This window comes from Rattus norvegicus, chromosome 13 (assembly GCF_036323735.1).
Source record: "Rattus norvegicus strain BN/NHsdMcwi chromosome 13, GRCr8, whole genome shotgun sequence".
Lineage (NCBI taxonomy): Eukaryota > Metazoa > Chordata > Mammalia > Rodentia > Muridae > Rattus > Rattus norvegicus.
The window spans coordinates 93,035,416-93,059,142 of NC_086031.1; the positions used below are offsets into that span (position 1 = coordinate 93,035,416).

The 23,727-nt window shown below is 46.2% G+C and overlaps 1 protein-coding gene, 1 long non-coding RNA gene and 1 pseudogene across 5 annotated transcripts in view; 2 read left to right on the plus strand and 1 right to left on the minus strand.

The window, feature by feature from the left end:
• The window catches only part of Kif26b (kinesin family member 26B), a 405,645-nt gene that overhangs the window by 219,989 nt on the left and 161,929 nt on the right, over window positions 1-23,727 (plus strand). Inside the window, exons 1-3 of one of the 4 annotated variants that reach the window (XM_063272387.1) lie at window positions 1,842-2,391; window positions 3,284-3,408; window positions 5,068-5,194. The exons of 2 other annotated variants lie outside the window; for them this stretch is intronic. In XM_063272387.1, the coding sequence (XP_063128457.1) occupies window positions 5,160-5,194 (35 nt within the window). In that variant the 5' untranslated portion in view covers window positions 1,842-2,391; window positions 3,284-3,408; window positions 5,068-5,159. Of the gene's footprint in view, window positions 1-1,841; window positions 2,392-3,283; window positions 3,409-4,810; window positions 5,195-23,727 lie in introns of those variants that run through there. One more of the 4 variants, XM_063272388.1, reaches the window with a different exon arrangement.
• Window positions 5,203-8,663, plus strand: LOC134481602 (coiled-coil domain-containing protein 121-like; annotated as a pseudogene).
• On the minus strand, window positions 19,648-21,428 carry LOC134481536 (uncharacterized). Its single transcript, XR_010057109.1, has 2 exons — window positions 20,206-21,428; window positions 19,648-19,873 (listed from the first exon to the last, which is right to left on the minus strand). It is a non-coding gene; the product is annotated as an uncharacterized LOC134481536 (long non-coding RNA).

The window sequence follows — 23,727 nt, forward strand, 5'->3', positions numbered from 1 at the left end:
AGACCGTGCTGAACTGATGCCCCATGCACTTGTGGCATGTTTCTGTACAAGGCACTGCTGCTTCCTCTGGGACCACTTAGACTCTGCAGCAGTGTGGGACATGGTCAATCTTGGGATTGATGAGTCAATGAAGGAAGGAATGGGAACATTGTGGTTACCTGAGCTGGAAGAAGAACTGAGTTCTTAAGTCAAAACCAAGCTATGTTCTGGGGCAGCAGAAATAAAAAAAAAAAAAAGTTTGAAGAGTGGAATAAAAATCAGCCTGTCCTTTTGGTGAAACCCCATTTGCCTGTTTTTGCTTTTGTTTCCTGTGATTGTAGGGTCATGTATATTAGTTGCTTTGATAGCCCAGATGGACCTGGAGCCCCAGTACTTGGAATGCTGAGGAACGATTTCTGTGAGTTCAAGGTCAACCTGGTTTACAGAGTGAGTTCGAGGCCAGTCAGGCTACAGAGCAAGATTCTGTCCTAAACAAAATAGGACAATAACACCTCCCCCAACAAAAAACCCAAACAGAAAAGACGAAAGCTAACAACAAACAAATAAAACAAGATATTTAAAATCGTTGCCTACACCGGAGTCTTCGAGAGCTGCCCATGTGTTTCTTCTGTGAGTTTCTGAGTTTGGGGGTTTTGTTTGTTCGTTTTTGATTTTTCTTTTTACCCCCTGGTTCTGGGGATCGGACCTAGAGACTCACACGGGCTCAACCCTGAGCTCTGTCACAGCTCGCCAGCTCCGACACTTAGGTTTTGGGGTGGGTTGTTTTTGCACAGCGAGCTCCATCTCCTTGCAGTGCTTCACATATGGAGGTCCAGCTTTCCCACTGCCAGTTTTGGAACAGGCTGTCCCTTCTCCGCTGTTGTGTGTTTTGGCACCTCTGTTAAGAATCGGTTGGCTGTAGACGCTAGGTACCTGTCAGCGGGTGAATGGAGAAAGAACGTGTGGCTGTCTATGTACAATGCAGTGCCATCCAACCATAAAGAATAATACAGTCCTGTCACTCTTGGCAAACAGGTGGAGCTGGAGGACACCGTGTTAAGTAAAGCGGGACAAACAAAATGACAAGCACCCCTATCCTCCCAGAGCAACTGGTGTTGACCTGAATGACGAGCAGTGGGGTGATCAAAAGGAGCTCTGATTTCTTCAGTGCATGTGGTGTTTATGAAATTAAGTACCACACTAGACTCCCATTATGTGTGCACTTCACACATTTTAATCAAAAGGGACATAAATTCATAAATCCGTGACAGGATGAGAGACGGGAGAATGATGGTGCAGTCTGGTGATCCGGTGCAAGGCTGTTCCTGTTTTTATCGTGACACAAAAAGGACCACACAAAGCTCGGGCGTGTGGAGTACAAAGTCTGTGACTGAGGTCTCTTCCTCTTTCCCTAATTTTTTTCACCCACTTGTAGTCATGGAAGAATAAGGAAATCCAGAAAGGCCCTAGGTTGTCTCAAGAACAACCTAGCCCCACTTTTGGAAATGGAATCTCATTCTAGGCCATTTCCTCCTTCAGTTGACTGTGCCCAATCCGGGACACAGTGCTGGAGATCATGTGATCTATTGTTACTTTAGGTATTTGTGTGTGTGTGTGTGTGTGTGTGTGTGTGTGTGTGTGTATGAACTATGTGTTTGTGTATGTGCCTATGAATGTATATTTTATATATATATACATATATATGTGTGTGTGTATATATGATGTGTGTATATGTGTACGAACTATGTATTTGTGTATATGTCCATGAATGTGTGTTTATATATATATATGTGTGTGTGTGTGTGTGTGTGTGTGTGTGTGTGTGTGTGTGTGTGGTGTGAGTGTATGTATGTGTATGAACTATGTGTTTGTGCATGCGCCCATGAATGTGTGTGTATATATATATGTATATGTATATATGCATACATAGATATATATGTGTGTGTGTATGTGTATGAACTATGTGTTTGTGTATATGTCCATGAATGTGTGTTTATATATGTGTGTGTATATGATGTGTGTGTGTGTGTCCCTGAACTACAATTCTAAACAGAGTTGAACTACTTATGGGTGATGCAGCTAACATTCTAAACTGACTTTTGATTCTCCCTTCTCACAGGTTTTCTGAATCTCATAACCAGTCAGGGCAGCTTCTAGTTGGTCACTAAGCGTACAGGGGTCCAGTGGTAGTAGTGGTCAGTCATAATCCTCTGGGACAAGCCACCAAGGAGCAAGGAAATTCATACATAACATTTGATCCCATTACATTGCTTCAGCTCTGACTAGGACTGATTCACGGCCTCCCCGCTGCCTGGTGGAACCCAGGAGCTCCGCGTTGCCCCTCTTGGTTGCTATGTGTGCTCTCCCATGCTAGGCTATGGAGGTGGTGAAGGAGCAGCCCGTCCAGCCAAGGTGAGTGCAAGTGAAAGAGCAAATGCTGATGCTCCATTAGTCTCTCTACTGCTTCGGGAGGTTGAGTTTAGGTCTCTCTGAGAGATATCCTGAGTAGAATCGTGCTGTACAGAGCGACCACCCTAGCCAAGCAGCCTTGATCTTCATGAGGTCAGCCATACCTGTTGGCAGAAGAGCACCAGGATCAGGCTTAGTAACTATTGCTGCTCCTTCACAGAAGAGGGGGCAGGGGCATTATTGGACACTCATCTGAGAGTCTCCCTGCCCTGGCCATCCCTATTTATTTCTTCTGAGCACATGGGGTCCAGGGAGGGGCTAATATATAGACTCAGGGAACTTAACTGAGGGGAACACCATCTACATGACAATGGAGACACCATCATCCCAGCTGGTGAAGACTTCCTGGTGTGGCTGCTTTGGGGCTCCCCTCACATGCTATTAAGTAAGCCTCATTGGATTTCTCAGGGTGAACAGTAGTTGCACTGGGCTGTAGTTGTCATATGAGGAAGGGCAGGGCATTGTTTATATTTCTCTAGGGGAGAAATTCTCTTGACAAGATAGTAAAGGATTTTCTAGCACTCCAAACGCCTATTCCTGAGCTCATCATGGAGAATGGGAGAGGTATTATGATGCTATAGGATGGCTGTGAAACGCATAGATGTCAGATGACTGTAAAACATACAGATAGAGGACAGCTCTGAAACATATAGAAAGAATGCTTTGCAAAACTGCCTGTCATGTTTTCTTTTCTAAAGGATTTAAACATTTCCTTTTCTTGTATGTGTATGAGTGTTTTGCTTACATGAATACATACAACCTGTATGTATTCATACATGTTATAGTCATACATACAGCATATATGTATTCATACATGCTATATTCATACATACAGCATATATGCAGTGCCTACAGAAGCAAGATGAGGGCATCAGATTCCCTGGAACTGGAGTTCCAGATGGTTCTGAGTTGCCACATGAATGCTGAGAAGTGAACCCAGCTGGGTCCTCTGAAGGAACGGTAAGTGCTCTTAACTGCTGAGCTGACTCTCTAGTCCTGTCTACAGCATTTTAATATCAAGTTTGTGGTTACTTCCTAAAATACTGAGACCGGCAAATTTCGTACAACTGAAAATTTCAAACTAGAACTAGGCCACTGACTCTGAAGTGGCAGGAAGTGACAGTCTTGGTCACTTACTTCTATCTTCACAGGGTAAACACAGCATTAGTGGTAAATACCAGCCCTGATTGGGTAGCTTTGTAGTATCAGTGCCCTTGATCATAACCGCTGAAGACACCATCTTGTTTTGCACTTACCATAAACAGCCACTCGAGAAAGCAGACACACAGAGACACAGAGAGTTGCCAAGGCATAGCCTAGACCTTACAGTTTTCCAGAGACCTAGTGCTCTCTGGAAAAACCACTAGACTTGGGGCTTTGAACTTGAAGTGTTTTGATGTAAGAAGACTTTGTGCTATACAGTCTTCTATGAAAAGATCAATGGGAATGAATGAATGAATGAATGAATGATGCTTACAAGAAGTCCCAGGAAGATTCAGAGAGATGTTGCCTGCCTGGTGATTTATGCTTAGATTGGAGACGAGGTGTAGCATAAGACATGTCGGTTCACAAGAAGTGAACTGAATGGGTGGATGGAAGCTTCTACCTAAGCTTCCCTAGTAGGACACTGTAGGAAGAAAGCCTACCCCCCCCCCCAATGCTCTAGAAGGCAAAGTAGCCAATGTGTTTGTACTCCAGCCTGAGAAAATAAGAATGATGCCAGTTGTCACTGACTTGGGCTCAACCCATTACACATGCTGTCTCACTGTCCTCACGTCGGCCCTAGTAGATATCATTCCTATTTTGTAGGGGAGAAAACTGAGGAAAGCTAGGCAACTTGCTATGTCTCAGGACTCAGAAGCAGAAGTGAGGTCAGAATTGATGTAGTGGCAAAGCAGTTATCAAGCCCAAGGTCCCCACAGTATCTGGTGTCTCCAGGGTATCAATGTTATGGTGGGTTTCTTCAATGTTTCTTGATTGGAAAGGCTAAGTAGGAATGCCTTGGGGCATGATAGATGTGAAGCTAGGGACATGAAAGGGCTTGTGGACTTCAGGGGACATGAAGGCAGTAGTTAGGGGCTTCTTGAGGTAAATTTGTTCCAGTCTCTGGTGCAGTATATGACCATGCTCTTGGTGTGTGCAACATATGTCCATGCTCTTGGTGTGTGCAGCATATGTCCATGCTCTTGGTGCAGCTATTGCTAGCTTAACTCTAGGGCCACCTCAGCTTATGCCAATTCTGAGTTAAGGTGTGAAAGGAAGTGGCAGGTTGCGAGATTGATCTGTGACCTGTCAGTGAGTCTGACTCAATTTCAGGGAACTAGTAGTGGAGGAACATGAGATTTTATTGTGTATTAACACCCCAGAGACAAACCCATGTCTCCTGTTCTCTAGTTGGGAATATTGTGTTGCAAGCTTCATTGTCTAAGATATTCCATGAATGGTTCTTTCACAATCTATTGTAGAAATACATTTTATTATTGCTGTGCTACAGAGATTGAAAACAATGAAGTCTGCTCTCCTCTCTCTTAGGAAAATGTAGGCGTTACTTATATTTAATCATGCCATCCCTACCCTTCCTAGTCTTTCCCTAACCCTCCCTGTTCTTTTATGTATCAGTCAGCTTTCTGTTGCTGTAACAAAAATCCCTGATATAAAAAGGAGGAAAGGCAACCTTCTTGCTCCCACAATGAGAACCACTGTATTCTACTATGTCTTCACAGCTTGACAGATGGCATTTTAAACTGTGAGTAAAATGGACCACTCTTCCCCCAGATTTGTTTGTGTCTGAGAAAACTAACACATTGACCCTTGGTCTCAATAATTTTTTTACATAACTTTTATTTGGGTGTCTGAGTTTTACTTTTATCTGTCTTAGTATCTTATTACTGTGAAGAGACAGACACCATGACCAAAGCCACTCTTATAAAAGCATCTAATTGGAGGCTTGCTTACAGTGTTAGAGGTTAGTCCATTGTCGCCATGATGGGGAACATGGCAGCACACAGGCAGACACGGTGCTGGAGAAGTCGCTGAAGGTCCTGATCCTGATACACAGGCAGAGAGAGGAGGAGCGGGAGACTGAGACTGGAGTGGGCTTGCTAAACCTCGAAGTCCACCTCCAGTGACACACTTCCTTCGGCAAGGCTGCACCTACGCCAATACAGCTGCAATTCTTTTTTTTTTTTTTTTTTTTTTGGTTCTTTTTTTCGGAGCTGGGGACCGAACCCAGGGCCTTGCGCTTCCTAGGCAAGCGCTCTACCACTGAGCTAAATCCCCAACCCCCAGCTGCAATTCTTAACCCTCAAACAGTGCCACTTTCTGATAACTAAGCATTTAAATATATGGGCATATGAGGTTCATTGCTTTTCAAACCATCACAATCTACGCAAACATGAACTCCATGAAAGAGGGATCTTGTTAACTCTGGTTCTTGCTCTACACCTATACTTCGACTTTGACATGTACACAAGATAGAATCCCTTGGTACCTCTTCCTCAAACCTGTGCATTTATGCTGTAGTCTCCTCTCAAGTTAACCCCAAACCTTAGCTCTTTAAAAGCTGCTGTGTCACCACTAAGACTGTGTCACCACTAAGACAAGGTTAAGAGTGTGAAATGCATTTTGCACAGAGGATTTACAGAAAACAAACTTAATTGACACCACCGGCTAGTGCTGGAGGATTCCCAGAATAAGGAACTGGAGCTGATGGCAAGTTCCCAAGCCACAGCCTAGATCTTCCAACTCCCCAGAGATCTGGTGCCCTGCATGTCACCTGCACGGGATGCTTCCTGGATGCTGTCATTCCCAACATTAGTAGGCACAGGAGAAGTTTTGAAGGCTACCTGTAAATCCCTGAGCCATGGGTGCTGCCATCTTTCTTCCAGACCAGCCTCCCTTCTCCCTCCTGGCCTCTTTTCCCTTCCCACCAGTAGCCTGAGACACTCCTATGCTGACCTAGCTGCCCAGAGAATCTATTTGACCTCAAACCCAGCACTGAGGTTGAGGGTAGATGGCAAACTGGAGGCAACTGAGGACAGTGCTGAGATCTTGGATCACTGAGCAGGCAGAGGAGGTGGGTAGAGTGGTAAGGTGCCGACACCTTTCTAAGCTAGAGTATGAGAGAGGCAGAACTGGTCCCCAGGATGGATGGGCTCCTCTGGAAAGGACACATGCAGCTTGGAACAAAGAATGCTGGGCTCCTTGTCAGATGCAGAGAATGCAGAGGTTGCAGGGCATCCTTGGACAGCCAGCTGCTCTGGCGGGAAAAATGCAGAGTGTAAACTTCCTGTTGCACTCTGAGCATCACCTGATTGTTTCTGGTGGAGGGTGCTTACCAGCAGGGCTTTCTCCTCTGCACTCACCCTTCCTCCCTGTGGAGCTGTCCTCAGGGACTCTCAGATCTGGAACATGCTTGCCCAGAGCCTCAGAAGTGCCTCTCTACCCACAGCACACCTTACTGTTCTAAATACAGATCTCAAGCCAAAGCTGCTAACGAGGTTGGAGAAACGGGTAAAGAGGAAGACAGTGGTGGCGCTGAAGGAGCTGAGCCAGCAAATCCAAGACTAAATGCCGGCGGGAAAGGCTGCTGATGGACAGCAGGCAGCTACTAGAGGAAAAATACCAAGTGAAGGCTGAAAACCAGCTTTTCACAGAATACCTGCATAAAAATAAGGAACACTGTGAAAAGAAGCAGGAAGAGCTGTGCAAGTGGTATGCCCAAGAATGTGGTGAGATAGAATGAGAGAGACAAGAACTGACATCCAGATACAACAAGAGAAATGCAGCTCTTCAAGCCCAGCTCCTGAGGGCAGAAAGACCCAGAAGGATTTGAAGCAGCAGCTGCAGGCACTGAAGCCAGTTTACAAGGTAAAGGAAGGCCAGGACACGAAAATACAGACCTTGGAGAAGGAACAAGAGAAAGTCCGAGGTGAGACTGCAGCCAAGGACCAGAAGGCACACTTCCAGTTACAGCAGGAAAAGGCATTGATGGAGACGGAGCTGGAAGAACTGCACCTGATGGAGCTGGGGCAGATCAACACCATGGGGCTTGATCTTCTGAAACCTCAAAATCCACCCCCAATGACATACTCCCTCCAACTGGACCACGTCTACTTCAACAAGGCCACGCCTCCTCATAGTGCCACTCCCTGCGCATAGACTATGGTCTATGGGTGTAAGCATAAATTTTTCTCAACCTACTTTAATAAGGTTCAACCTCCTCTCCAGTATACCACCCACCAGGGGTAGTGGAAAAGAAAGGTTATCAGGATATGGGGAGGCGTGGACCAGCTTATAAATAGTTCTTTGGAGCTGAGTACAGTCTTCATTGTCAGGATATCAGCAGTTGAATCCTCTAGCAAAACACCAACACGAACAGTAGCTGCAGACCAGTTCACTCAGCAGACACCACACAGGAACCAGCAAGGGCAGTTAATCCAGAAGAAACTGCAAGACCCACCAACTGGCCTGAGTCCACAGTGGAAGTGACAAGAAGCTACAGGAACCTCACCAGACTTTCTTTGGTGAGTTTCTCTTTATGACATCACCACAAGAGAAGCCCAGCAAGGCAGTGTAAGGTGAACCAATACACATCTGCCATCAGCAAAGAATAGCAAGGCGGAGCAAATCAAACCAATGCTCCAAACCACTGTCTGTGGGGTCATATTGATATTCCTTTTAAACGTCATGAGTCTTCTCATGTGTCTGCTATAGCAAAACATCCTTTCTCCTGTGTCTGCTTCAGCAAAATATTCTTTCACCTGTGTGGCCCAGCAAAACATCATTTGACGTAACTGACTTTCCAAAGGGGGCCATTTTTATGCAAATCACCACAGAAACCAACTTCAAACCCAGTCCAAACCAATCAAAAAAGAGCTGGAAACTGAGGCACAGAGCACAAGGGCAGGGATTAGACTGATCTGTGCCATGCATTCACTGCTATACGCTCCCCAGACCCCAGAGCTGCTGCATTACTGCCTGCATTAGTGCATTTCTTCTTCTGAGTGTCCCCACTGGTGGCCATGCAGGGGCATCATCATGACCATGACTGGTGCCTCTGAGGTGGATGAGAGATGAATGAACTGCAGACGAACAGCTCTTCCCCTGTAGCTAATGCTAGTGGCCAGAGAGCACTGACTCCCAGGCAAGAAGAGCCTGGTGCTCAGGGTTCCCTTAAAGCCATACAGAGTGTGTCAATAAAAGGATGAGGAAAACCTCAGAGAAAACTCCAAGTTCGTTCTCTGCCCACTTACCCTGAGAATTTCATATTGTGTGTTTTTGAGGTTTAATCCCCTTCCTATTTATACAGGTTATTCAAACGTCAAAATATTTGCAACTCTTTGGAGCTCCTTACCCCTGGAAAACTTGGTGTGTGTGTGTGTGTGTGTGTGTGTGTGTGTGTGTGTGTGTGTGTGTGTGTGTGTAGGGGAGGGTCTTGGCAGAAATGGATGGCACACTCTATAGAATGAATGACTTTGAAAAGAATTCTTACAGAGCTAGGGCAGGGGTAACAAAGCCATAGGATGGTCCTTGATCCTGGAAGCATAGTCTCTTGCTACTCTCAGGGCAGGGTAGCTGTGACCCTAGCCCCCAGGAGGGACACCCCTGAAGGGCTGGCTGGGGTGGGTAACTTCGGTTAGTTAGTCTTTCTACAGAGTGAAAGCTCTGTGTCTTTCAGAGCTCTTCTGTAGCCGGTCAGAGCAGGATATCTGAAATGTTAGCTAGCTCTCTGTTACTATACCAAAGACCTGAGGCGAGCAGTTTGCAAAGAGAAAGTGCTCATCTTTTGTTCCTGGTTAGAGATGCCCTGGGTGCATGATCAGTTTGGCCTCCCTGTTTTAGGGCTTATGATGAGACAACAATAGGCAAGGAATGTGTGGAGGACCAAACTCACACAAGGAAGAAGGGACTGAATCTGGCGATCCCCTCCAAAGACACAGTGACTTAGATCCCCCACCAGGACCCATCTCCTCAATGGTCCACCATTTTCTAACAGCACCACACTGGAGACCAAGCAATGGACCTTCGGCGGGGAGGGCGGGTGGAGGTGGGTGGGAGGGACATCTAAGAGCCAAATTCATAGCATCTGCTGAGGCAGCTTCACTAGTCTGCCTCCTACATCAGGATTGATGTACAGAGAATGAGGAGTGGATTTAGAGGAAGTGATGACATCCTCCAGGCCTCCTCACGGGAACAGCGTAGACGGGCCCATTAGAAAAACATCCAAACATGCAGAAGGAGACCTATGTTTGGGGGCCACTTGTCCATCCCTACATCCCTACATCTTGTTTTAAGAGCTGATTTATACAGGTGGGATATTTATTTTTTCTGGATTAACAAAAACAAAACACAAAGGCCAACCCTGGAGCCCGTGGGCTCCTTTAAGCCCAGAACCACAGAACAAATGGCTGCCTGCGTGCAGCCTGTCCGGGTCAGCTGCGTAACCAGTCAATGCAGTATTTCTTTCCCTGTTCTAACAAAGGAATAAATAAGCTAGGAGGGGATCGGGTCCAGGCAAGGAGACTACAGCCCTGCAACATTTTAAGGGAGTAGTTTAAATTATGGTTATCTAAAGGGAGATTTATGCCTAGAATTTACAAGGAAAACAAAATCTCCTATGGGAAGGAAAAGGAACGATTTTCAAGTCCAGGCATCCTCTTCTATTTGCTTAGCTGAAGGAGAGGTGAGCTGGTGGGCAGACATTGTGAGGATCCCGCTGCAGATTTTACATTGCCTCTCCCCTAACATGCTCTGAAAGCCATCCCCCTTTAAGATGGCTGACACTTACTCTAAGAGGAAGGAACTCCCAACCTGCGGCTTTAGTATAAATGGGACAGAATCACGCAGAGGTTTGGGTACAAGCATGTACCATCCTGCCAGAGATGATGACAGTGGCTGTTTCTACTCAGGAGCTGTAGGAAGGAAGCCAGGGAGCCTCGAGCTCTGAACGCTATGATCTAAGAGTCCAGCAAGACCATTAGCGTCTCTGAGCATCCCATGATTAAAATAAGACCGGCTCCATGTTAGACACGTGCACAGATGTGGGGTGACATAAAAGGGGAGCAGGGAAGGGAGGAGGAGGAGGAGGAGGAAGAGGAAGAGGAGGAGGAAGAAGAGGAAGAGGAAGAGGAGGAGGAGGAAGAGGATGAGGAGGAAGAGGAAGAGGAGGAGGGGGGAAGAGGAGGAGGAGGAGGAAGAGGAGGAGGGGGGAAGAGGAGGAGGAGGAGGAAGAGGAGGAGGAAGAGGAAGAGGAGGAGGAAGAGGAAGAGGAGGAGGGGGGAAGAGGAGGAGGAGGAGGAGGAGGAGGAGGAGGCTGTTGGCTTATCCTGGGTCTACACAGTCATTTGAGCCTGTAGCAGGATGGTACTTTGTGGAGACTTGCTGGCTTCTGATGCCCGCTAGACTTCCTTTGTCCAGATTCTGGGTTCCACTGTCCTTGAAGTTTGAGACGGAATCTGGACTTTGAGGAAGGGATGGTCTTTGTGAAGCACACCTATGCTGGGTCTAGGCCCTTTGTTTGCCATTCTTCCATCTGCTGGCTCCAGGATGGAAACCACTGGGTCCAGTTTCACTGGGCTCTTGTCGTAGTCTGCTTTCAAACTAGGGCGAAGTGGCTTCCACACTAGCAGTCCACCCTGGTGTCTAAATTGTGAGTCAGCTCCAGATTCTGCAAAATGCAACAGAGAACCCAACACAGCACTGCCAAAATCACTGCCCTTTGACCTATAGCCTGTAAGTCTGTGTGGATGCCATCGAACTTCCCCAGGGAGTGAGGCAGTAGAGGAGAATCGCACCAGTGTTGATATTCTCCATTTTCTTTCTGAAGATTAGAATTATAAAAAACGTCTAAGCAGCTTCATGTTCTCCACTGTCGTCGTCCTCTGACACTGTGACAGCATTCCTAGCCTTTGGCAGAGATAGATCGTCCTCTGGAGAGTCTGGGGGAGAAAATGGCCACCTTCAGTGCCTTCAGCTACACTGAAGGGGTTGCTAATTTTGAGTAGGAAAGGACAACGAAGGACAAGGTCTGAGCCCCTATTCCCTTCCAGACACCACTATGCTTCTGCAAATTTACTTTTCTTGCACACGCTCATGGAAGGCCTGATCCCCTGGCCTCACACACCTTCCTGTGCAGTAGATGGGAGCTCACAGGAGCAGGAATCCTGCTCTTCGGGGAAAATGTGATGGGGCCGGGGACTGCCGTGTGCTCTGGATGAGAATCCAAGGAGGTTAAGGAGGAGAGAAGGGAACAATAAGAGAACCTGCTGACAAGTCTGTCAAAAGAGGGAATTGGGCTCAGAAACTTACTGTCTGGAATCCTTAGATCTTAGAGAAAGGAGGAGGCCGAGGCTGCCGTAACTGAATTGAGTGACGTTTCTCTTTATTAAAAACTTATGAAGCCTGCTGGAAAAGGTGCCAATAAGAGCTCAGGTTTTAGCTGTTTGTGTCTAGACTGTTAAACTAAGGGTTTGTTTACTTATTGTTTACTTATTTACTTTTGGATAGGAAAATTCTTATTTATTCAACAAGTGAAGGTACTTGCTAACTGGTTATTTAAATATAAATGTATGTGTAGATGTGTACACATCTTCTTAGAGGTGCACGGTGGGCACGCATACTGTATTTTGTATGGACGTGTGTCAAGTCTGGTTCATTGGTGGGGTAGGAGGAGGGCGGGTCAGGAGGTGTCTTTCTCACTGGGCTAGAAAGAGAGGTGGCTACAGCTTAAGTCACCATCCTTTGCCCTCCTCTGCCCTGCAGTTGCCTGATCCCAGTGTAGGCACGTTCCTCAGTCTCTCCTGTACTCCTGTGTTGTGGCCTACAGGGACTGTTACTCAGACAGCGCCAGGCAGGGACGATCCGCCCGGACTTGAAACTGCCTTGCCTTTCATCTTTTTAAAATTAAGCCATTAACTGCCTTTAATGCGGAGGTTTTCGTGGCTTAATTTTCTTTGGTGGCATCCATTAAAACCAGGGGTGGCTAGCACGGTTGACTGGCAGCATCTTCAGACATTTAGGATGTATTATTAATATTCACATGTATTATTAATATTCCCTACCTGTACCGAGAGCTGTCATGGTTCAGTCTGAGTTATCCCCAGAGCCATAATGAAGCCACGGGTGGTTTTTTTTTTCCTGATTACCTGAAATCCAGGTGGGGCTAAAGTATAGCTCAGAGCATCTGGTAGCGTCTGAAAGTGACTTTTTATTTCTCAGGCTTTTAAAGCTGCCATACAGACTTGTAACAGCGAATGCCGTGTTTGTCCCGCTAACATGTAACTGCCACCATACGTGTTTATTTTAGGGAGGTGAAAACCCCAGAGCCATGTGATGGCATACCCCAGACCCAGTTTACTTATGTGTCAATGGAGCTTTGAGGGCGTGCCCAGGTTATGCACAGCCCCGTGCTAGGCTCTGAGAGAGAGAGGCAATCCAGTCCCTGCTTTTTAAAAATTCAAGGTTTTACAGAGTAGAAGAAAATGTGCACAGTCCAATGGACGCCAAAGAGTAGTTTCTGGTCATGAGAGATGAGTGGCACTGGGGGAGGGGAATTCTATTAGCATGAAAATCAGCTAGTAGATTACAGCGTTCACGAGTGTGTGTGTGTGTGTGTGTGTGTGTGTGTGTGTTCTAGATGTTAAGTTGAAAAAGTCTTATATTGTTTTCTAAATGTATTGTTCTGTATTCAATCAGGACAGTGTACAAAAAAATTAATAACTCAAGACTATTCTAATTTTCATTGTTAATTTCAAGCTCATGTGTCTACATGTATTGCAGGCTGTGTGTATATGGGTACACATGTGGGAGGGGCAAATAAACGTGTGTATGGGGGCCAGGAGCAAGCTCAGTGTCATTTCTGAGGTGCCATCTGGCTTTTATTTTTGAGACAGTGCTTGTCACCAGCCTGGAACTTGCAAAGTAGCCTTGACCGGTGGGTTAGGGAGCCCCAGGGCTTTCCTTGTCTTTCCTTCCTCTGTATAGGGATTACAGGCACACAGACCACACCTAGCTTTTCTATTAACTTTTAGCTTTATATGTATTTGTTTTGATTTCATTTCTTATTACTTGTGTATGTGTAGGCCAGGCTTGCCGCAGTGTAGAAGTCAGAGGACAGTTTTAGGGAGTCCATTCTCTCTTCCACATTTATGCGGGCTCCAGGCATCTGACTCAGATATCCAGACACTCACAAGTGCCTTTATTCACTGAGCCATTGCACCAGTCCCTGACTGTCATTTTAGACTCTTGATTGGCTGTGGGCTTTGCTAACAAAAGTCAAGGAATAGAAGTCAAGTCAAAAGGAACAGCTATGCTGACAAACATTATTACCATGTTTCAATGTATATTTTGTTAACATGAGTTTTCTTTTCCTGCACTGAAATATGTTCTCTCATGGAAGAAAGCCTGTATTTATTAGTGACTTCCTGTCTTGGCAGTCCCCCCTGTTGCCTCAGCAACGTGGGGCCTTTTCTCTCTGTATGTGTAATATTCACATCGATTAATTAATCGATTAGACAAGTGTTTATTGAGCGTGTACCTCTGTGTTTGGCATGAATCCAGGGGCTGGAGTGCAGGGGACATGAACAGCCCCTGCTCTTGTAGATCTTGCACTATCAAAGTGGGAAACAGACCGTCAACACACCAGAGAACACATGGCATGCAGGAATCTGTAATAGAACCAAGCATGCCACGCATGTAGGAAGAGTGCTGTGGGCCATCTCTACTCTTGTAAGATACATAGTAGTGACCAGCACCCTGCTCATGGAGGGGCTCATGGTGAGCACATTGAATGAGCCAATGGTGGATGCATATACTGTCCTACCGTGAAGCCTTCGCCAGCAGACCGTGGACCCGTGCAATCTTATCACACTATCAGTACTGATTCTATATGCATAGTGTTTTCCTTTCAAAGTGCTTGATAAAAAAGCAAGTGGCTGCCTTAGGTGGTCCTGTTTCTCTGGTGTCCCTTCATCCTCCTGCCTCAGATAAATCAGCTGCCAATTTCCCCTTCAAGGTGATAGCTTTTTCCCTAGGCCCCTTGTGTGGCCCTTTCATCCTCCGCAGATACTGTCTGGGTGTCTGTTTCTTTGCCTAAATGAAGCCTCCTGCGTGTGCTTTGCACTGAAATATAAGTCAAACACATAGAACTGTTTGCTGTGCAACGGAAGTTGCATCACAGTGTAGTGCGCTGTCACCACACCAGGAATGCCACGAGGTCGTCCGATGGTAATAACAAGCATCGTCAGTTAGAAACCGTAATGCCCACGTGGGCTACGGCAAGATTTGGAAATATTTAAGCACACACACACACACACACACACACACCGCACGCACGCACGCACGCACGCACGCACCCCACATTGAGTAAGTGAATAAACAAAGGAATACATAAATAAGTGTAAAATTTACAAGGTGAATAATTCATCAGGTTCCTGGTTTATAAGAACTAAACCATGAAGCTGGCCCATTTTCAGCATTGTTCTTCAATTATCTAGGACGGAGGACTTAGAAGGTTTTCTTCTTCCCTCTCCTCTCCCTTCTTTTCCTTCCGTCCTCTTTTTTGTGTTTCTGAGGTTGGAACCTGGCTCCTTGCAGGCGCTGTGCAGCTGAGCTGTAGCCACGCCCAGGGCGTTGCTTCCTGCGTGGTGCCCCTCATCTAAGTCCTCCTTTTTCCCCCCAAGAAAATCAAATATAGTTGTCTCTGAATCCACAGGTTTTATACCCATGGATTCCATTAACCCTGGATCAGAATCTTCAGAAGAACTTGGGTTCATGCTGACGGTGACAGACTTAGCCATGCCTGTCATTACTCCTGAGTGTCAGCTATTTGCATAGCACTTACACTGGATCAGGGACCACAGCTAAGCTGGGGATGATTTACACTCACAGAATGCACGGGTCATTTGCAAACACTGTCATTTTATAGGAAGGGACTTTAGCATCACTGTTGGTAGTATCCAGCGTCCATGGGAGTGACCCGGTCTCATGTGGACAGCGAGAGGTTACTGTGCTTTGCTCTAAATACTCACCCAGAAGGCACATAGGCACAATTATGAAGCTAAAGACACAGGATTCATGCATCCATTCAATAAATATTTTTCAAGCATTCATTGTGCCGTGTACTGCTACAGCATCTGTAACGAGCAGACGACTTCGTATAGGAGATCGCATGGTAGTTTGAAGGTGATAAATTAAATACTATAGAAGAAAAGAAATGCAGTGAACAAGGCCAAAGACAGAGGCAGGGGTCGAGGGTCGGTGGGGGGTGGGCGTGAGGGTGGGGGTTCTGGACCTTTCTGAGGAGGCCTGGCATGGTACCTAAGGAAGGATCAACCAGGAAGCCATGGCGGCTGGGGAAGAGGCTGAAGAAACAGTGGAAGGAGATAAGAGTCTCACAGACCTGGAAGACTTTGAACTGTGCAAGGCCAGGAGATTGCTTTAAGGGCCTGGGGTTAGGGAAAAGCTCAGTGAGCAAAGTGCTTCCTGCACAAGGTTACTGACTTGTGTTTTGACCCTAATGTCTGTGTAAAAGGCAAGGCACAGTAGTGTACACATCTAATGATAGCGAGGGAGCGGCAAAGATCGGAGAACCTGTGGACCTCTCTGGGCTCAGCCTAACCAGGGAGCTACAGACCTTATGAGGAACACTGACTCAACAACAACAACAGAAAAGCAAGGTGGAGTTCTAAGGAAAACACCGGAGGTCAAATTTACACACACACACACACACATACACACACACACACACATACACACACAGAGGCACACATAGAACCATGTACATACACACCAGCGTGCACACACACTCAGACATGTTCATATATACACACAGTAGCACGTGCAACCCCAAAATGCATACATATTACACACAGTAGCACGTGCAACCACAAACATGCATACATATTACACTTGTACCCACACACTTGGGCACACATACACACTACACATACACAAATACCACATATCACCATATCACCTTTAAGTTTAGACTTCAGTGGCTTTTAGTAGAAACATCACCATTAATTTCAGAATATTGTTATTGTTCCTAATAGAAGCAGACTAACTTATAATAAGTCACTCCATCTTTCCCTCCTCCTACCCCCCTACCAATCTCTTATCTGCATACTCCATGATGGTTCTATAGACTGGTCTATTCTAGTCATACGCCAGAATCACGTTCTGTTTGGGCTTCTGCATGTGCACCCTTTCCCTTAACAGTATGCTTGCACGTCCACCCATATGGTGGCCTATATTGCTAATCCATTCTTTTTTATGTCTTTGTAATATTCCACTGTGTGTACACGGCACACACTGTCTGTCTGTCTATTTGCATTGAGCATTAGGTGGCTATGTTTTCTGCCATTAAAAACGTTGTTGTAGTGGCAGGGCACACGCTTTTGTGTGAATGCACCTTTTAATTTATGTGGTATGTATCCCGGAGTGGAAGGCCTTCCCTCCCTCCTCATGTGATGTGGGAGCCATAATGGGTTAGTGACCTGCTCTGCCCTTCACATTCGGTCCCTCTGTCTGTGCAGTGAGTGAGCGTGGACACTGGGTGGGAGTTAATAGTGAGTGGAAATCGGACCAGTTAGGAGCTGATCGCAGTGGTTCAGGTGAGAGCAAGTAGTCTCAGGTCAGGGTAGGAGCAGTGTATGTGTGGAGGATGGTCGCATTTGGGACATATGGTAAGGACAGCCAGGAGGGTTTCTGCTTAGTGGAGGAAGAGGGGACAGGGTGGAGCTAAGGGCTTTGGCTCCATCTGCTAGAAGGAAGGGGCAGCTGTGGAGTGGGGCAGGAGAGCCACACATGGGCGTCAGGAGCTCCTCTTGCGTAGACCAAGGTTAAGATGGTCAGCAGACGTCCGCAGGGAGATGACAGGCAGGCGGATAAATGGGTCTGGAGTTCAGGAAGTCGTCTGTGCTGCAGATATAAATTTGGGGATCTGTGGCGGGCCGATGGTATTTAGAGCCATGAGGTGGAGTAGTCACCGAGTCCCCATTTGTTTTAAAGGGACAAAGCAGCCTACGTGTTGATAGAGCCTTTTCCATGTACTGAGTTCCAACAATGACCTCATGTTATAACTGAAAACATCCATTAGAGAGAAGCTTCTCTCTGGAGACCGTGATTTCAATGTGGTTAGACTACCAGCCCTCAGGGCATAAGTTAGAGGATTGATTCATTAATATATTAGGGCTATCAATCAATGTCGGATTCAGCATCTCGTGTGTTTTTTAACCGATTTTGGGTTGTTGTTTTTTTTTTTTTAAACTGTTGCTTGCTTCCATGGCAGCTTGGGATCAGTATACAAAGGAGATGGAATCATATTTGGTTTTGATACTGAGAAAAGGAACAGTGGCCTCACATATTGTTAGTAGACGTGTGATTTCCTAATACCAGAAGTAGGGTGGTATTGGCGGGCAGAGAGGAAAAGAAAAAGATCTGTTGTGTATAAGGAAATAATAATAAAATCATGAATGAACTGAAGAAAAGTAACCATCAAAAACAAGAGAGAGTACGCTGGGGGACACAGCGCAGTTGGTTAGAGGCATGAGGACGGCATCTGGGCCCCAGCACTCACCTGTGAAGAGCTGGTGCAGTGGCTCACATCTGGAACGCTGCTGGTGGAGGAAGGGGGACATAGAGACTGGCAGGCACCTGCTCAGCTAGCACAGCTGAACTGATGAACTCCAGCTTCAGTGAGAGACCCTACCTCAAAACACAGGGTGGGAGTGGCCACGGAGGATACCACACATTAGACGATGGCCTCAACTTGTATGCAAACTCCCACGTGAACATATGACCCATACAAAGACGAAAGGAGCCTGGCTCGTCCAGAGACCACATCAGGGAGGAGTGACTAAAAATGTAAGCAGGCATAGCCCAAGGAAGACAGGGTGCAAGAGAAGTAGGAATTTGATTCAGCTGTGGGATTCCCTATGTGTCCAACCCGTGACCCACGGGCCTTATGTGCCTCACAGTAGCTGTGCATGTGGCTTCACACAGAGTCGTGAACTTGGAACAGCATGTGGTGGGGTGGTTTTAGTTATTTACTTATTTTGGCATTTTCTTTTTCAAATCACTTATACATGTATTGAGCGTGAGCCCACATACAACCAAGAGCAGTTCTGTGAATCTATAATCCCAGCATGCCCATGGAGAGATAAGGGCAGAGAGAGGCAGTCCATGGGCCAGCCAACCTGCTGCACACAATGACAAGTGACTAGAGAACCAATACTCAAGATCATCCTCTGACTCATGCATTGTGGAATGTGCACGCGCATGCACATGTGCGTACACACACACACACACACACACACACACACACACACCACATTTTAAAAGGAGGCTAGCCAAGATGACAGGCTGAAATGGTTCCTGCCTTTGTGCAAGGAGATGACATTGTCGAATTATTCCTAAGGGGACCTTAGGGTCCCCTCAGGACGAAGGCAGGTTCACCTCCAGCATGCAGATACACAAGTGCTTGTGATGCCCACCCTCACAAGAGCATGCCAGAAGCCATCGTTTCTACTCAGCAGTGGGCAACACATGATAGCTTTTCTTAAAATAAAACCCACAAAATACGATCAAAGGGCATCTATCTGTGGTTATCTTTGGAACATTTCTCCCTTGGAGGAAGCGACTGTTTAGAGCCAGCACTCAAGCACATGGTTTCCCCCTTATCTTTACTGCTGTATGGATCCCTTTGTGAGCAGAGGCTGGCAGAGACCTCTCTGCCCTGGGTACCAGCCTGGCTGGCACAGGAGTCATTTCGGGTTCTGTTCCCATGTTTCAGCCAATCTGTCTAGAGAACAGTGACGCTCTCGAAACACTCAGATGCTCACATGTCACTAAAAGGACAAAGTAAAATCCCAGGCTTCTGTGTTTGAACTAACCCCCAGGGAAAGAACATCACTATTTGGGGCCCATTGTTGGAGGCCATCTGTGAAGTGGGAATCACATCAGATTCTTCAGAACGATTCCGGTCTCCACACTGCACAGACATATGTGCTGACCATTGATTCCTGTTCCCAGACTTTTGATCTTCACAAGAAACTAACACCATTGAATTGTGCCGCTCCCTGGTTCGTCAGACTGCCTGTCAGCTCCCTGTAGAGATAAGAAAGAGATCTTGCCACACATGAAGACAGATGTGACCAAGTACTAATTATTATCTTAAGAGGTGAACGCAAATGTCATCATCATTGAACACCAAGATTTATTTTTCTCCGGAATTCCCAAGAGCCTCTGGTCTGGAATCTGGACTTCAGACCTTGACATATGTCCTCTTGTTAGTCTGAGCAGGCCCTGGTTTGATGTGACATCACGTGGCTGTCTTCCTTCTCTCCAGTGCCACAGCAGCATCTGACCAAATGGTGCTCACTGGAGAACCATGTGTTTTTGCCATTCTTGCCAATGAAGCACATAGCTGAGGGAGAGAAAGTGAGGGAGAGGAGGGAAGAGGAGGAGAAAAGGGAGGGGAAAGAGGAGAGGGGAAGAGGAGGAGGGGGAGAGGGGGTAGGGGGAGAGAGGGAGAGAGGGAGAGAGGGAGAGGAGGAGGGAACATATAAATGAGCTCTGTTTAGAAGGCAATTCAGTGGGGAAATATTCAGTTTTAGGACAGAACTTTAGACTAAGAGAAGGCATAGCTGGGTAGAGAGGGGGTGCTGGATGGACTCCCCAGAGACCTTGATTTACTACTTGCTCTGGAGGCCCAGTCCCTGTGTCCTCCACCTGCCTCCTGTCTTTGGGACGTCTCACCAGAGGTATATGTGTCAGCGGTGTGGGTGTGTCATGATTCACAGTTCCACGGGAGCTGTGAGCACACACACGACCCCTGTTGTTGCTGATGCCGTATGGGGGTAGAATCCTGGGAAACTGTGCAGTTTCTGGGAATGTGAGCCTTCATCAGTTCAGGCAGGGTTGACTACGTCCCATTCAAGCGCAGGAAGTCACAGGAGCAGAGGCGAGGGCTGTTCTCCCACTCCTGGTCACAATTGCCTGGAAAGTGGAGAAGAGTGTGGTAGTCAAGCCTCTAGGCCACCTGTCCACCCTGCCCCCATACCTAGGTCTCGGGGAGTTTTGTGGTGTTTTGTGTCTGATGTTCAATGTCGTCTGGTAATGAGAAGCTGCGTCAGAACGGAGCATGATAAAAGTAATACCTAGTAATGAACCTGCTGAGTATTAGTCTCCAGCCAGAGGATAAAGCAGCCATCTATCTCCACTGGTCCTCACAGGTCCTCACAGACCCTCCATAGAGACACTGAGGATGGAGCTTAGTGTCACAGGCGTTGCCCTAGAGAGGAAACGTTTTCCATGGACTTTGTGTTCGAACCCTTGGTTACCAGCTAGTCATGCTGTTTTGGGAGACTGCAGACTCTCCCACCACACAAATGCTGCACACACGAGACTCTGAGGAGAACACTGATGGGCTGAAGACCTTGTGTGGCCATATCCTGTCACCACAGATCCTCAGAACAAGACATCATAGTGGTGCCCTCTGTCCCTTCACATGAGTGGGGCTGACATTTGCTCCTCAGCTTCAGTGAACAAATGAAGGAAGGATACAGATGCTGTCCAGTGATGCTTTGCATCTCGATCGATAGTCAGGCTGTCTGGCTGGACCATTCTTCTGCATGGTGGTCCTTCCCTGTAGCCTCCATTCTTAAATATCCTGGCATCTATGACAGCCAGATTCCTTTAAGACAGACCTGACCTTTCCCAATGGAGCTTCAAACAATCTATAGGCACTGATTAAAAATAGAAAATGGTGGGCCTTTTCAGGGGTTAACATAGGCAAAGCAAAGAGAGGGTGGTTTCAGTTAAGTCTGTGTTTGAAGGCTTCTTCTACAATGCCTTTCACTTGGTTCTCCCATCCATTCAGGCTCAAACCATGTCACTAAATGTTTTATGAAATCAGTGAAAGACTCCATACAAAAAAGGGGTTCTTGACTTTTTAAAATGGGGGTCATATTTGGAGAAAAGAAAAACATCTATCACTTTAATAAAACGTTTCTAGGAAATAACTTCCAGCAAAGGATTAGAATGAGCAGGCCAGCCGAAATGAAAGGGGGTAGTGGAGAATGTCATATATGGTAATATAGGAATTATTTTCATGTAGAACTTTTAGTACATATAATAACAGTATACACAGCATCTCATTGAATGATCCCAACAACCAGCAAAGAAGCCACCCTTCCTTTAAACTAAAAAAGATGAAGGTTGGCTTCTTCAAGGTCCAAAGGAAGAAGCTGTTTTGAGTTCTAGCTAAGCACAAGTGGTCTGGGGTCCAAGGGCCTGGACTTAGGTTCATTACTTGCAGCTAGCTCTGGATAATTAACCTCCAGGACTCCATCTGCCTGTGGGTGGCTCTCTAATTGTGAAGAAATGACTACAAGAGCATTCTGAGCCCCTCAGAATATGCCATGTTTTCCTAAGATGATGTGGGGGTCTATATTGACAGATATCAAAAGAATGAATGGCTCATACACACCTACAAAGGACCAGCCACGTAAGTCCATCGTTTATCCCAGTAATAAATGAAAGGCAGGGCCTTTGCTTGAAGGTGACTGAGAGTCAACATGGCAACAGAGAAGTATTCAGGGATTGTGAATCTGTGCAGCAACTGCCACTGGCAATCAGAGAAGCAAGCTAACCCTTCAGGTTCAGGCTTCCATGGCTTGCCTAGGTGGGCTGGCTTTTGCGAGACCCACCCCCTTTTGATAGCCTGGCTCTGTGACTTATTAATTGATCTTATAAGAGATGATGTATCAAAGGAAGAACAGTTTCTGGTCCTAAGGATTAAACTTTCTACTTCAACCTACTTTCACTTTTGTGACTTCATGTACACTAGGCAGGCTCTGTACTCCTTAGCTAGTTAGCCTGGGTGGATAAATCAGTGATAGACAGACAGAAAGATGGATGAATGGATAGACAGGCAGGCAGACAGACAGACAGATAGAAGACATATAGATAGATAAATGACAGGTAGAAGAAAGAGATTGATAAAGATAGATAGATAGATAGATAGATAGATAGATAGATAGATAGATAGATAATAGGTAAGTAGATAGAAGACATGGGTAGATGACATGTAGAAAAAAGATAGGTTGATAGATAAAGATAGATAGATAATAGATAGATAGATAGATAGATAATAGATAGATGGATGATAGGTAGAAGAAAGATGGATAGATTGATGATAGAAAGATAGAGAGACAAACAGGTGACAAATGCCAGATAACACATGATATAAATAGATACATAAAAAGACAGCAGGTAATTGGTAGACGGATGATAGTTATATGATAGATGGTCCAATGCATAGATGTGGCAGTGCCACATGCTAGTGTGGTGCTCTATCACTGTCTTAGTTTCTTTCCTATTGCTGTGACCAAAGGAAACTTCTAGAAGAGGGTTTAATTGGACTTACAGTTTCGGAGGGTTGGAGTCCATGATGGCAGAGCAAAGGCAACACAGCAGGAACAACTGAGAGCTCTCACATTTTGATCTGAAAATAGGAAATGGAGAGTGGAATGGGAGAGGGGAGCTGGAAGAGGTTAATTTTGTGACTAAGTGGTTAATGACCAGGGGTAAGAGCAGCTGATGCACAGTATGCTGATGAGATAAAGCTCCTCTGTCAGGCTATTCCCAAATGGCCTTGACCCTCCTCTCAGGGGGTTCACTGGACCCCAGCACCCCAGATCCCTTGAAATGGATTCTGTCCATTTGTATGGATATGAAAGAAAACTGTCACCTTCTAAAAGTCACTCCCATGATTCATAGGACCGACAGTCCACATTCTGGCATCTATGTAGATCTCTGCACTGTGGGTCTAGGCCTAGACCACTTGGTGTTCTTCATAGTGTGTCTATTCTGTCACCATAACAGTTAGGGAAGGGAAAAGTGTTGGTTTTGGCTCACAGTTTTAGAAGAAGTTTCTGTTTGTGAGTACTTAGTTTTATTTCCCTTGGGCTTGTGACAAAGAGCACGAAGCCATTAACCTCACAACCAAGAGCCAAAGAAATAAATGAAGAGATCAGAATCCCACAATCCCCTTGTAAAGTGCACTGGCCGGGACCTGAAGATTTCCCACTATACCTTGCCTCTCAGTGACTCCATGCACAATGTCCCAGTAGGACTAAGCTGGGAACCAGGCCTTTAACACATGGGCAAATCCATCGTGGCTTGCACTAACTTAATACAGCATAGTCTGAGGAAGCCATGTGAATCTATGCCTCTCTCTCTCTCTCTCTCTCTCTCTCTCTCTCTCTCTCTCTGTGT